The following is a 16,053-nucleotide window of genomic DNA, read 5'->3' on the forward strand; positions in this document are numbered from 1 at the left end:
ATAGCTGTGGCTTGAGGGCTAAGAGCACAGGCTCAGTAGTTGTGGCGCACGGGCTTAGTTGCTCCGTGGCCTGTGGGATCTTCCCGGACCAGGGCTCGAACCCGTGTCCCCTGCATTGGCAGGTGGACTCTCAACCACTGCACCACCAGGGAAGTCCCAACCCTGTTGACTTTTGATTACTGCTCGTTCCTTCTCCAGTACAGAGGGTAAAATGAAAATACTTTAAAAAACACCTCAGCTTTAATTGTGCATTTCTGTCTTGATTAGGCTCTAAGCAAGATTAATTTTTAAATGTGAGATAATATATAATAAAATGATTATGTAATGAGCAGTTAATGTGCCAGGCACTCACTAAAGTCTGTCATGTGCACTGTCTCATGTCAACCTCACAGCCGTGAGTGACACCAGCCCCATCTCATGGCTGAGGGAGGTGAGGCTGGGGAGGCACCCAGGAGCTTTCCAGAGGCAGATCCCAAATTACAACCCAGGCCTGCCAGACCCCGGAGTCCATGCACAGTCCTCACCTCCAGTGAAGCCTCTCCAGTGGAAGACTGTTACTCTCATAAAATGTGGCAGCAGGAGGCCAGACTGTGACAGCAAGCTAGCTTTAAAATACTTTATAAAAACAAACTAGTTATAACAATGGGGGTAGGAGTGGATGGGAAATAAAAGGAGCAGAGTTCCTTTTAGCCTGACCTGTTAGGTTTTTGATATCCTTTAAGTATCTTAATTGTAAAGGGCATAAACCTGTAAGTAATATTGGTATATTCCTTTTGCATAAAACTCCTGTTAATTTAAAATTTCAACCACATCAACTATGATGGCAGATAATGTATAAATCAAAAAACTCTTCAATATATAGAAATGAATAGGAAGCCATACTTACAATAGCCTTGAGCAGAAACCATGCCAAGAGACAGAGAGGACATATTAGTATGAAGCAAACACAGCAGCCAATAGAAGGAACGATTTAGTAATTCATGAACAGAAGTAAAAGACACGCATTTTTTTTCAAAAATGTACATTTTTCTTTCTTCTATGGTCTCCTCATCCTGTCTTGTTCTCTGGAGTTTTATACACTGTGGCTAGCTCAAATTATCCATATGCCTGGATATAACAATGCTTTTCTGCTTCCATGCTAAAAATAAATGACATAAAAATAATAATAAAAATGTGCAAATCATGCTACTCTGACTTAAGGTCACATGAAAGGACTGTGCTTTTGATAACAGAAATGGGCAGAAATTACGTTGTTCTTTAGAGAGGATCAATTCCATTTGGCAGGTTGCTCTGTGCATTACACATTCCTGAGAAGCAACACTGTAGGTTGGGTGAAAAGAGAGGAGACAACAACACTGAACACCTGCTGTGGGAAGAACCACATGTGGTGGATCACACTTTTCTCCACATTACGCTGAGCCCACCTTCAGAATGAGGAAAGTTTCTATCTGAATCTTTACAGAGAAAACAGCTCTGAGAGGATTTTCAAGAATTTAGAGCAACACATCTCATTAGCATCTGAGCAGTCAAATAAATTGACTAATTTATGCAAATAGTACTTTTAGGCCTGGCGACTCATTTCTGAAATATGGCCTCTTAAAGCAATGACACAGCATATTTAATCAGATTTGATAGCCACAGTGATACCTAATCAGGCTATGTAAAAAATTTTTTACAGAATAAATACCTTTCTGTATGTTTAAATATAAGTAAGAACAGCAAGTATAATGGTTTTTATACTCTAACACTAAGGTTGAGTGGATACTGATGTTTGCCATTTTTACTTCCTAGGATCTGCACACCCTTCCCCTCTCTACCATAACAAATCAACAGAAAGTCTCCTCAAAGTTTTCGAGACCAAATCGAAGTCTACGTTTACCTCAGTTTAAGGGACCTAGTGATTTCACTGAACTAAGAAATGTTACCCGCTTTGGTTCACTGCTAAGACCCTCTTAGTTTTACTAGTATTTTCATACACGAATGGTGGTTTTGCTTGTGATTTAGCATTCTGGATAAAGGTATGCTTGAAAGTAAACCATGGTATTTCAAACTAGTTCCATTTTAATAAGGGGATGATGTGGTTTAAATGTTGGTGAGAATTTTAGGAACTGGGAATCCATGTGGGGATCTAAGAAGAACTATCAACACATCAGAGGATGAATTACAGCCCGTCATCTCAGAGAGCACGCTGCCAGCATAACCCAGATGGGTGCTTAAGAAACTCATAAAATTAGGTCACCAGTGAGCTTTTTATACCTCACACTCTCAGGTTTTAAGTAATATGCTGTTTTGTTTTTACACCCTCTTACGTTCCTAAGGCTGGACGGAACTAGATGTGTCTACAGTTTTGAATGTTGAGTGCCCCAAATGACTCTAACAATGAAAACAACCAAATAGGTTTATACTCAAAAACCAGAGTTTATAGCCAATTACTCTGGCAAAAGGAAAAAAGTTACCAACTGACTGAAGCAAAGATTAAACTTCAGTTGTCATCCCCTCTTCACACTAGTTTTGAGCACTTTTACAGGTGCATCTCTATTGTATACAGCTCATTAAATGTAAGGGATCTGCAAAACATGACTGATTTACGCCTGCATCAGGGGCTGACTACTACGAGCTGCCTCAGCTCCCTGTGAGGGGCGGTGAGCAAGGGGAGGTGGCGAGGACCCCGCTCCCGCCTCGGCGCACTTACTCTTTTCTAGGTGAGCGCCCGCCAAGCAGGCGGGGCTAGGACAGAGGGGCAGAGTGCTAAGGGGATATTAAAATAGGGCAGTGCGCTTATATTTGAGGGAGCGAGAGAGAGAGAGAGCGCGTGCGCGCAAGCGGGGGCAGGGGAGTGTGTGTGTGTGTGTGTGTGTGTGTGTGAGAATGTGCGTGTGAGTATGTGAGTGTGTGTATGTGTGTGGCGGGGGGGCAGGGGGAGAAAGAGGGATTCATAAACCTAGAGATGGTAGGATTTTAGAAATGGCATTATTTTCTTAAAATCAATTTTACAACAAACACTGCTACTTGAACATGCTAAGTTTCTATCAGCATTTTTTTTTTTTCTTTGACCAGAGGGAAAAACCTATACTCTGAATACTGAGGTGAGCACATGTAAAACATAAAACCCCAATTAATTCTTTAGCTGATAACTACAAGTGAACTTCTAATTCCCAGCAGGGTGAATCTGAAAGAGACAATAAAGTACTGTCTGGTCCTTTTTATAAGGAATGTTAGTAAAAGGAAAACACTGTTTCTTTTCTATAACCACTAAAATTACAATTATTTTGATACAGACCATCAAATAAAAAATAAAAGTTATAGCTTTTCTTAACGTTATGAAACTGTTGGACCATCACTGGTACATATTAAGACTTACATCTTCTGCCTTTGAGCCTTGATCCTGTAAAGATTTTTGCAATTCTTCGACTTGTGACTGTACTTCCAGAAGTCTTTGATTCACCAGCCTAGAAATCAAAGGTACATTAATTTTTCAAGTTCTGACTAAACTTATGCCTTTTGCCTTAGGTTTTCACATTGGTTAGAGAAACAGTATAATTAGAAAAACAAAGCCTCATGTTATAGTCGTAGTAGATCACTTTTCTGGTTGTTTTTTGTATTGCTTACAATTTCTATGACGATATCCAATGCAGTGTTTTGGTGGACACACGTTGTTGAGCTGGTACAGTTATGCACGTATATTTATCTGAAATTCACTTCACTATAGGTTCATTCAAACTGAGTGTCAGGTACCACGCTCAGCACAGTGTTAACAGACCCTTGCACTCGAATTTAGTGGGGAGGGAAAATGTAAAGAAATAAAATACGAGCTAAATACTTCAACACAGCACACAGAGGTACACAGAGGAGTGACGGCTGCTCAGAGAAGCTAGGACTGCACCTAACTGGGTGGAGGAGTTGGGCTTCACGTGAATGGAGACCAGACAGTAAATAAAACGCTTATGTGGTTAAGGGTGGAAAGGGGATTCAAGACGGAGAATTGAGCATGTCCGAAGCACACAGAAAGGGAGCGGGTACGAAGAGTTCAGGAACTGTATGGCTGAAGACCAAAGTTATGAGGCGAAGGAAGGCTGGAGATGAAACCAGAGGAGAAAAGGAGAGGCTGGGACACCCCTCTGAGAAATGCAAATGTATTTTTATTTATCCTATCATCGGGCCTAAAATTTTGTTGGGACGGGAATAGCCCAGCCAGCCTTTAAAAATGCTGATTCTGGAGCTCAATCCCCATAAATTCTCTAGATCATTGGGATGCAACATTCAGGGGACCAGCAGGTCTTGGACGATGTGGAAGGATCAGACAGTGTTTCAGAAAGATCACGCTGGTGTGAAAGTGGAGGAGACCGTCTGGGAAGCCCCACCGGGGCTGGCACAGTGATCACGCCTCCCCCTGAAATAGAAGGGGGCAGAGGCGGGGTGCACGGAAAATGCAAAGGAATACAAGGAGCAAAAAGTAACTCAGGAGTCCGGTCTGAGCTACCAAGGACCATTTACTGAGAAAGGGAATACAGCAGGAGCAGGCTGAGAAAGAAGCACAAAGGACTTCATTTGGTATTTGTCGAAAATGAAGTGATGAGAGATGCCTGTCGAACAGCCGGACACCTGCACCTGAAGCCCAGCGGGAGGCCCGAGCCGACCCTCCAGACCCAAGAGCCCTTCGGCAATGACTGAAGCCACGAGCGTGAGTAACAGTGGCCAGAAAGAACGTGAACCAGCTCAGAGGGGCCACGGCAGACCGCCAAGCAAAGGGCAGGAGGAGGAGCCTCGCCCTGGACAGTAATCCAAGGACCGGGAGAGACACAAGTGAGGGCTGTTCCTGGAACTGAGAACAAGTCTGAGCAAGGGGAAACGACCCACAAGGAAAACAGCGAAGAGGCGAGGAGAGACAAAGTCCTAAATGCCCCCACTGCGCTGGCTAGTAAGTACTTGAGTAAAAGCCAGACTGCTCCCAGTTAAGGACAAAACAGGGCAATGAATATTTAGAATCCAAATAGCCAAGAAGTTCAGTAAGACATTTTTTTTACTCAACAAGTTACAAGAAATTCTTACTGTAAACCTCTAGGTTCTATAATTTAGTGAGAATCACAGTAAAAAGGCAATAAGTCTATAATAATAACTGATGTTTTTCACACAAAGGAATCTGTTTTTTCACTCAGTGAAAGAATTATCTGAAAACTCATATTCAATATGGAACAGAGGTACACAAGTACGTTGCTAACTGTAACTTTGTTTAATCTTCTCAGGAAGCAATATGAAAAATATATCAAACTGTAAGACCATTTCAACTATCCATCTTAGACATTTTTGAAATTATTCAGTCAAAAAACACTGTTACTAGGTGGAGGCCATCGTAAATGTCATAAAACATAGTCTAACATATCAATTAAAGCATGGAGCGTACACGTACACACACATGTATGAACCTATAAAAATATATACGAAAAAGTTTCAACTACAAAATAAATGAGGATTATAATGCTGACCTCATGGGGTTGTTTAGAAAACTAAGTGAGATAATATATAAAGGGTGTGCACATAGCAGGTGCTCTGCAAATGCCTCGACTTTCTTTCTCCCCCTTCAAGGGTTTAGTTAATCAACATTTTAATCCAAGTCTAATTACATATAGTTGTCAAGGGGGTGTAGGGAGAGGGTGAGCTTGAGATCACAACCTACTCTGAGAGGGAAGGGAAGGAAATCACACGTGCTTCCAGAGAGCTCCCCGAGCCGTTCCGATACGGCTCCACTCTCGACCCTTCATGCCTCTCCTTACATTGCTTGAGGGTCAACAGGTATTACAGATTTTAACAAACACCAACTTGTTGGGAAAACTAACTGGAAAGGACTTTGGAGGTTTACTACAAACCTCTCCTTCTAAGGTGACATATGGTGGTGAGCAAATTGTATTTAAGGTCATACAGTTATGAGACTAAGTAGAACTGAAACTCTGCTTTCTTGGTGCTAACCCAGTGCTGTCAAAGAGTAAGAGGTTAAGGTACAGACCAGGTAATGTAAACACTTATTAAACTCAGTAAGAACAAACTTATGATAATTCACTTAAGAGAAAAGCATCCTGTGAGGAGAAGACAGGGAAAAAAACATTTTATAAATGTGGCAGAAGATAAACTGGCAAGAAAGAGGTTAAGTAGAGGCTTTGGAGTCTGGTAGCCTGGGTCTCAGCCCAAATTCCTACATGTGTAAAACTTTAATAAAGTAAGACCACATGCTTAAAACACTTAGCACAATGTTTGGAACAACACTGGAACATGTTTGGAACAGCAGTTTAATAAATGTTAGCTGCTCTGATTACTAGTATTACTGGTACAGATCATAATACCCACAGATGGCTAAAATCTAAAGGTAAGTTATCATCAGTGTTGTAATTTAATAAACAAACACAGCTGTAAATAACAGGGATTTAGGAGGTAACCAGTCATCTACATGCACGAGTCCTCTACGAATGACAACTAGCTGTTCTATTTTGAAGGAGAAAGAGTAATAGCTGTAAGATCTGTGAAAAACAAGGCAAAGTGTTACAGAAAATGTTGTAGGTGTTGATTCACTGATAAGAAATTAGTGTTGGGAGAAGGCTCTCCCCACTAAGATGCTAAAAGACAGTGGAGGCCAAGGATGAAGGGGGTAACTCAAGGTGCTCTCACCATGGGCTCTGCATGATTGCCTGCTGTTTTCTACAACTCCCATTCCTCCTCCTTCTCTTTTTCCACTTTTTCTAAGTATTTTTAAAAAGTATTCATTATCTATGCTCCTAAGAATTGATATAAAAATATCTCCTTATGTTTATGCTTAATTATGCTCTAATAATCACCCTGGTATTTACACTGTTTGCTGATTCTCCCTCAGCAGCTTTAAAAATTAAAGTTACAGGAAGAAGGGTAGGATATGTAAAACTATCATAACAATTTTGACTCTCAAGACTGACTCACACCTGGGAAATGTCAAATCAATCAGGCAGAATAAGCAAAGAATCTGTAATATCACATAAACTGTGAAACTATTTATAAAATTGTCAAATCCCTCACAAATGACAGAATATCACAGCTCTAAGAAAAAGAAAAGACATCATATGTCTGGTATTTAAGAAACATTTCCAAAAAGGAAAGGAATCGGAAGATTGTCACAATAAAATATAAAAGTAGCCCTTGCCAGAGTAAGCTACTGGTTTAAAAGTAGTTTGGACAAACTGCCTACTGCAATACTCTTAAAACTTACAAGCAGAAAAGTGATGTTCTTGTTAAATTTGCAGATTCTAAATTCTCAAAATAATTGAATTGTTCATATGATGGATGACTTCCTATCAGAGTCACAAGAAATAACAGATTTAAAAAAAAAGCCCTATCAACTGAATCATGATGCATCCTACTGTTTTCCTCATACCAGTCAATTCTTTGAAACATTAGCTTGTAAAAACAGGGCAAACTCTACTAATATGAGCATGACTATGAAGTAAAATTGTCTCGAAAGACTGTGAATAAATCATGACTTTTTTAATCCTCTAGTTTTAATTAGTGATTAGAAAGGGAAAATGGTAGGACTTTGGTATCATTTTGCCAGAAGAGCTAAAGACGGGAATGCTATTACAGAGAGACAATACTTTTGGGCAAATTTGCCCGTAATTGGAAAAGTGGAAAAAAGTACTCTTGAAATGAAATGGAATAACACACTTTCACTTTTCAAACCACAACTCAAACCTTTGTTTAAGGGCATCAAAATCAAGGTGAATAGAGAAAACCTGGGTCTAAGCTGCCGCCACGCGCCTCCTACCTGTTCTCTGTCTCCAGTTCATTCTTGCGTAGGCTGGCATCATCTAGAAGGCTCTGCAATAAGGCGATTTTTTCATTGTCTGAACCCTCCTGGTTAATTTTTAACATCTTATTCTCATGCTGAAGACGAATAAGCTTCTCCCTGAGAGCAAAAGAAAAACGGATTAACATAGTTATCAAAATCCAGCTACGCACTGTTATAGATTTAATACATAGAACAGAAATGAAAAACAAAGTACCTGGAAAGAATTTAGCTCCTGTTGTAACTGGCTGAGACATTACATTTCAGGTCTTAAGCACTTTCTTTTTAGAATGGACAATCTGAAGATAACAGAATCTCCAAATAGCATGACTTGTAATGAATGAGGTTTCAAAATCCTATTTCCTTTCTGATTTAAGCATTTAAGCTGTGAATGATTTAAGCATTTAAGCTGTGAATGCACCTATGTATTTGTTCTTTGGTTCTCATCAGCAAAACATCGTCTCTAATGCTATGCTCTTACATTACCAATAATTTGGTGGCAAGATGTAACATTCAACGAAGAATGCCTTCAGGACATGCAGTCCATCCATTCCTGTAGATACGGTAGAACTGTAGTCTTGTAACAGGACAGATTATCAGAGCCAGGTTACTGGACTGCATTGTTTGGGGCTCTTTGTGTGATGCCAAAAGCTTACACTGAGGGATGCTAAAAGCAACAGCCACACAAAACTGGCCACTACGAATACTGCAGGGATGATATAATTGAACATTAATTCACATGACGATATCATTGAAGATGTACGTCTTAAAGATAGAATTCATCCTTTATGTTAGAGAGGGTCATCTCTAGAGGGCCGCATGAAGAAGATATTACTATCCATACCAGATGCTATGGAAAACTGCGCTTCTCATGGAAAAAGAAAAAACAAAAGCGAAATATCAAACACACACAAACATTCTGCTCTTATTTTGTAAACACTGTAAACCTTATAAAGTACTTTAACTTTTGCTATTGAAAAGATGAGAGTCAAATCTGTAGCCCAACTCAAGCAGTTACACAGAACTTGATATATGTTGTAAACTGAAAAAAAATGACTTCATCATATTTGTCAATTACAAAGTAAAACAAGCTCATTGTACGGTGAAAAAAAGATAAATGAGAAGAAAATACAAACCCTCCATAACCCTGCAGTGCAAAATAATTACTGCTGAAATACAGCCTTCTAACTTTATGCATACGTACAAACATGCAAACACTTGTAAAAATGAATCTCACAGTACCTATTACATTGGTATCTGCTATTTACACTTAACTTCTCACAATCTTTTCATATCATTAAATTTTATACTTTAATATTTTAAATGACATGTTAAAATATATAGACGATCATTATTTAATTCATGCCCAGTTATTGGGCATTTAGATTATTACCAATTTTGAACCTTAACATGTTATTAATGATTCGCTTTATAAATATCCTTTTGTATATATCCTTGGGTATTTCCTCAGAATTAATTCTCAGGAAAGTAATTTTTCTGTCAAAAGATAGGCACATTTTTTAGACAACATACACATTCTGCCAAACTGCTCAAAAGAAAAGGTGTACAACCACAAGAAAAAAAATTTTTTGGTAATTATGTGTGGTGATGGATATTAACTAGACTTAATATGGTAATCATTTCACAACATACATACATAGCAAATCATTATGTTGTATACCTCAAGCTGTTACACAGTTATATGTCAATTATATCTCATTTGAAAAAGATTGTATCACTTTAATCTTTTACTCCTAGTTTATGAGGTTTCCAATTTCTCCACACCCTTAACATCAGTGAAAATCACCACTTTTAACGGATTTTTGCAAACTGGAAAAGCAAATTTCATTATGCATCAAGAATACTGACCCATTGTCTATGATATACATTGAGAAATTTCATCCTTTGTACTATTTCATTTTCTTAATAGCTCTTCTAAACATATTCTAGACACAGAGAATATTTTAATTTGTATTGAGTAATTCTCAATAAAACCCATTTTATTTGTTGAATTTTTATCATTGTTCTTTTGTCTCAGAACTTAAAAATCTAACTGCATTACCTACAAGCTTCCTTAAAATTTGTTTTTTGGACATAACCATTTATTTATAAATATTCATAAAAATAAGTGTGTTTGTTCATTCAACAAACTTTATTGGTCCAATAATAAAGTACTATGTCAGACGGCAGAAAAGTAAAAGGTATACAAGATGCTTCCAGAATTGGTGTTCCATTATGCACCTTTTGTCTGTCCTTCTTAAACAAATGTCAACAACAAAAAACATTGTCTTCATTTATTCAATAAGTATTTCAATGCCTATCGCAATTTTCACAGTTTATAAAACTTTTACACAACCATTATTTTAGTTAATACCTCCAAGGATGTTATGAAGAATCAAGGCTAGTGTCAATTTAAAAAGGGGACAAATTAGCCCAAACAAGGTAAAAGCAATATTCAGGATTACTCATTCACCTTCTGATGGACAGCTGGTGCCTCCCTATCAATTTTTCATTCTTAAACATAAAGCCAGGCATATACTGAAATAACTGGAATATTTAAAATGCTATGACTAAATACAAATGTAAGGTACTACTGAGGGAAGAGTAGTAGAGATGAAGAGATGCTTCCTCCTGTCTGTGCATTCTGTCTTTCCCAGACCATTCCCTGTACTTGAGTAATAAATCTTAGTGACTAATTATTTTGCAGGCTGATGGCTAAGCATAACCTTTGTCTTTGGGCCACGTGGTTTCACTGCTAAATGTCTGCTGAGGATGCCCAAGCACAGATAGATTAGTTTACTGAGTATGTGGGAGACACTGTCCTCCCAAAGAGAGAAATCAAGTCTCTGTGGGGACAGCTGAAAAAAGCCCCTAACAGGCTGAAATCATGGACATCTAACCTCGAGTTCGTGTTGAAAGTGTTAGCGATAAAGAAAAGGAACTGGTTCTCTGTATTACAGAGAAGTACATTTTCTCCAAGAATATTGTGCAGTGTGGCTGTGACCTTCACCATCTCCTTACCTGATTTCAGGTGTGACGATCTCTGCTGCCAGACTATCTGAAGATTCCTGACTTCCCAGAGGCATTAACCCTGTAAACAAACAAGCATGGGTGCAAGGTTAAGAGAGGGCACAGCTACCTCCTTTAGTTCCTATATGAACCCCTACTTTGAGCATTCATTTTAACAGCTAAAATCTTTAATTCAAGTAAAAAACCATGTCACAGTTGCCTTACATGATTGCCTTACAACATTATTATTATATCATTTTAACAATTTTTAAGTGTACAGTTGAGTGGCACTAAGTCCCATGTTGGCGCTAAGGCACTATGTTGTGGAACCATCACTACTATCTATTCCCAAACTCTTTCATCACTCAAAACGTAAATTCTGGAACCATTAAGCAGTAACTCCCCATTACTTTCTCCCTCAGCTCCTTGTAACTTTAGTTCCAATTTCTGTCTGTCTAAATGAATTTGCCCATTCTAGACACCTCACACCAACATTTGTCCTTTTGTGCCTGGCTCACTTCACCTAACATAATGTTTTCAATATTCATCTATGTTGCACCATTTATCACGACTTCATCTCTTTATATGGCCAAATAATAACCCATTATACATACATATCACATTTTCTTTATCCATGTATCTGTCTATGGACACATGGGTTGTTCCCACCTTTTGGCTATTGTGAATAATGCTGCTATGAACATTGGTATACCAGGATGTGGTTGAGTCCTTGCTTTGATTCTTTTGTATATACACTTAGGAATGGAATTTCTGTATCATATGGTAACTTTTTAAAGAACCACCAAACTCTTCCGCAGTGGCTGACCCACTTTACGTTCCCACCAGCAAGGCAAGAGGGCTCCGACTTCTCCACACCCTCACCAACACTTGTTACTTTCCTTTTTTTTTCTTTTTTGATAGTAGCCATCCTAATGGGTGTGAAGTGGTATCTCACTGCGGTTTTGCTTTGCATTTCTCTAATGACTAATGATGTTGAGCACTGTTTCATGTGCTTACTGGCCATTTGTATATCTTCTTTGGAGAAATGTCTATTCAAGTCCTTTGCTTGCTTGTGAACTGCAAAGGACTTTTGCAGGTTTTTGTTGTTGTTGTTGAATTGTAGAAGTTCTTTATACACTCTGGACATCAATCATCTATCAGACAAATGATTTGCAAATATTTTCTCCCATCTTGTGGGTTGCCTTTTCACTCTGCTGATAGTGTTCTTTGATACACAAAAGTTTTTAATTTTGATGAAGTCCAATTTACCCATAATTTTTGTTGCCTGTGCTTTTAGTATCAATTCCAAGGAATCACTGCCAAATCCAACATCATGACGATTTTCCCCTGTTTTCTTTTTAAAATTTTATAGCTCTAGCTCTTACATTTAGGTCTCTGATCCATTTTGAGTTCCTTTTTTGTATATGGTGTAAGGGTCCAACTTCATGCTTTTGGATGCGGACATACAGCTTTCCCAGCACAATCTGTTTGAAAGACTTTCCTTTCCCCCATTAAGTGGTCTTGACACTCTTGTTGAAAATCAATTTATTGCATATGTGAGGGTTTATTTCTAGGCTCTCTATTCTACTCCATTGGTCTATATATCTGTCCTTATACCTATACATACTGTTTTGATTACTCTAACTTTATACTAAGTTTTGAAATCAGGAAGTATGAGTGCTCAAGCTATTTTTTTTTTTTCTTTTTCAAGATTGTTTTGGCTATTCAGGATCCCTTGAGATTCCATATAAATTTTAGTCTGAGTTTTTCTATTTCTGCAAAAAATGCTGTTGGTATTTTGATAAGGACTGCACTGAATCTGTAGGTTTTTTTTAAATATAAATTTATTTATTTTATTTATTTATTTTTGGCTGTGTTGGGTCTTCATTGTTGCGCGCGGGCTTTCTCTAGTTGCGGTGAGCGGGGGCTACTCTTGGTTGCGGTGGGCGGGCTTCTCATTGTGGTGGCTTCTCTCGTTGCAGAGCATGGGCTCTAGACACACAGGCTTCAGTAGTTGTGGCTCACGGGCTCTAGAGCGCAGGCTCAGCAGTTGTCGCTCACGGGCTTACTTGCTCTGCGGAACATGGGATCTTCCCGGACCAGGACTCGAACCTGTGTCCCCTGTATTGGCGGGTGGATCCTTAACCACTGAGCCACCAGGGAAGCCGCCTGTGGATTGTTTTTGGTAGTACTGTCATCTTAACAATATTAAGTCTTAAATGAACATGGGATATCTTCCCATTTAGGTTTTCTTTAATTTCTTTCAGCAGCGTTTTGTAGTTTTCAAGGTACAAGTGTCTCCCTGGTTAGATTTATTCCCAAGTATTTCATTCTTTTTAATCCTATTGTAAATGGAATTGTTTTCTTAATTTACTTTTCATATTGTTCATTGTTAGTGTATAGAAACGTAACTCATTTTTGTGGGTTGATTTTATATCCTGTAAATTTGCTGAATTCATTTTATTAGTTCTCACAGCTTTTTGTGTGTGTGTGCGTGTGTAATTTTTAAAGGGTTTCAACATATAAGATCACGTCATCTGCAAACAGAGGTGATTTTAGTACTTCCTTTCTAATTTAGATTTTTTTTTTCTTTGTCTAATTGCTCTGGCTAGAAGATCCTATACTACATTGAACAGAAGTGTAGAAGTGCTGGTAGCAGGCATCATTGTCTTATTCCTGATCTTAGAGGAAAAGCTTTCGGTCTTTCACCACTGAGTATGAAGTTAGCTGTGGGTTTTTCATATGGCCTTTATCATGTTGTAGAAGTTTCCTTTCTAGTTCTCCTCCTAGTTTATTGAGTTTTTTATGATGAAAGGGTGTTGGATTTTGTCAGTTGCCTTTTCTGCATCAGTTGATATGAACATGTGGTTTTTTCCCTTCATTCTATTAATGTGGTATATACTACACTGATCTCTATGTCTTTCCATATGTGAGTTTCATGCTGTTCAATTACAGTAGTTTTATAGTAACTTTTGAAATCAGGATGTGTAAGTTCTCCAACTTTTTATTTTTTAAGATTTTTTTTTTTTTGGTTATATAGTGGCTCCTTTGTATTTTTATATAAATTGTAGAATCAGCTTGTCAATTTCTACAAAAAAGTCTGCTGAGAATTTGATTGGGATTGCATTGAATCTTTAGACCAATATGAAGACAACTGTAGTCTTAACTATAGTGCTTTTTCCAACACCTGAATGTGGAATGTCTTTACATTTATTTAGATCTTTAATTTATCTTAGTAATGATTCATAGTTTTCAGTGTAGAAGTCTTGCATTTCTTTGTTAAACCTATCTCTAAGCAGTTTATTCTTTATCATACTATTATAACTTCATTTTCAGATTGTATACTACTAGTACATAGAAATATAATTGGTATTTGTATACTGATCTTGTATACTGAGACCTTGCTGAACTCATTTATCAGATCTACGATTTTTTAACATCCTCTTTTCCTTTCTGGATGCCCTTTATTTCTTTTTCTTGCCTGATTGCACTGGCTAGAACCTCCATGTTGAATAGAAGTGGCAAGACTGAACAGCCTTGCCTTGTTCCTGATCTTAGGGAAAAGCATTTAGTCTTTCATCATTAAGTATGAGGTCAGCTGTAGGATTTTCACAGACGTCCTTTACTAGGCTGCAGAAGTTTCCTTCTATTCCTAGATTGCTAAGAGTCTTTATCATGACGTTTACAAAACAGAAACAGACTCACAGACTTAGAGAGCGAACTTATGGGTACCAAAGGGGAGAGTGGGGGGGGGGTGATAAATTAGGAGTTTGGGATTGGCAGATGCAAGCTACTGTGTATAAAACAGATAAACAACAAGGTCCTGCTGTATAGCACAGGGAAGTACATTCAATATCTTGTAATAAACCATAATGGAAAAGAATACGAAAGAGAATGTACATAAATGTATAAATGAATCACTTTGCTGTCCACCAGAAACTAACACAACATTGTAAATTAACCATACTTCAATTAAAAAAATTTTTGAAAAAAGAGTGTTTATCATGAATGGTGCCACCTACTTTTTTAACTTAATGATATAACATACCCAGCCCTCCACGTCAGGCATATATAAGATATACTTCTTTCTTTTTAATGGCTCTGAAGTATACAGTTGAATAAGAATGCCATTCCTGTACTGCTGGTTCTAAATTTCACTATTACAAATGATGTTTTAGTTCATAGGGTAAATTTTTAGAGCAAAAATGCTAGCTCAAGGATATATACATGAGGGACTTTCCCTGGTGGCGCAGTGGTTAAGACTCTGTGCTCCCAATGCAGGGGGCCCGGGTTTGATCCCTGGCCAAGGAACTAGACCCCACATGCATGCCGCAACTAAGAGTTTGCATGCCACAACTAAGGAGTGCGCATGCCACAACTAAGGAGCCTGCCTGCCGCCACTAGGACCTGGTGCAACCAAATAAATAAATATTAAAAGAAAAAAAGGATATATACACGAATAAGGTTTAAAGGTAATAAAGAAACATGTGAAAGCTTACATAAGATGGCCTCCATTTTCTTGATGATACAGGAGCTAAGAATTAAAGCATTAAGGTTCAAGGCTAGATTCTCAAAATTTTGGGAAAACTCATGTAGAATTGACTAGAGATACATGAAAGGACTACCAAGCAGCAACAAGGATCCAATTATGATCAGAAATAATTTGTTTTTTGGTGAGGACAGTCAAGAAAGATGTATAATTTTCTCAAAAGCAAAAACAGCAAGTGGAACTACATCAAACTAAAAAGCTTCTGCACAGCACAGGAAACCATGAAAAAAATGAAAAGGCAACTTACCAAATGGAAGAAAATATTTGCAAATCAGTTATCTGATCAGGGGTTAATATCCAAAATATATAAAGAACTCATATAACTCAATAGCAAAAAAACCCAAACAATCCAATTAAAAAATGGGCAAAGGATCTAAATAGACATTTTCCCAAAGAAGACATACAAATAGCCAACAGGTACATGAAAAGAGGCTCAATATCACTAATCACCAGGGAAATACAAATCAAAACCACAATGAGCTATTACTTCACACTTGTTAGAACAGCTATTATTAAAGAGACCAGAAATAACAAGTGTTGGTGAGGATGTGGAGAAAAGGGAGCCCTTGCGCCCAGTTGGTGAGAACGTAAATCGGTACAGCCACTATGGAGAAGAGAGCTGGGGCGTGGGGGTGGGCTAAATGGGTGAAGGGGGTCAAAAGGTCCGAACTTCCAGGTATAAAATAAATAAGTC

The 16,053-nt window shown here is 38.2% G+C and overlaps 1 protein-coding gene across 4 annotated transcripts in view; it reads right to left on the bottom strand.

The window, feature by feature from the left end:
- HOOK3 (hook microtubule tethering protein 3) overlaps positions 1-16,053 on the bottom strand; it is a 119,087-nt gene that overhangs the window by 39,355 nt on the left and 63,679 nt on the right. For all 4 annotated transcript variants that reach the window (XM_059909495.1, XM_059909492.1, XM_059909491.1 and 1 more), the window contains exons 14-16: positions 10,823-10,892; positions 7,781-7,921; positions 3,362-3,449 (exon numbers count right to left, since the gene is read on the bottom strand). In XM_059909495.1, coding sequence (XP_059765478.1) covers positions 3,362-3,449; positions 7,781-7,921; positions 10,823-10,892 — 299 coding nt within the window. The remainder of the gene's footprint in view (positions 1-3,361; positions 3,450-7,780; positions 7,922-10,822; positions 10,893-16,053) is intronic.

This window comes from Balaenoptera ricei, chromosome 21 (genome assembly GCF_028023285.1).
Source record: "Balaenoptera ricei isolate mBalRic1 chromosome 21, mBalRic1.hap2, whole genome shotgun sequence".
NCBI lineage: Eukaryota > Metazoa > Chordata > Mammalia > Artiodactyla > Balaenopteridae > Balaenoptera > Balaenoptera ricei.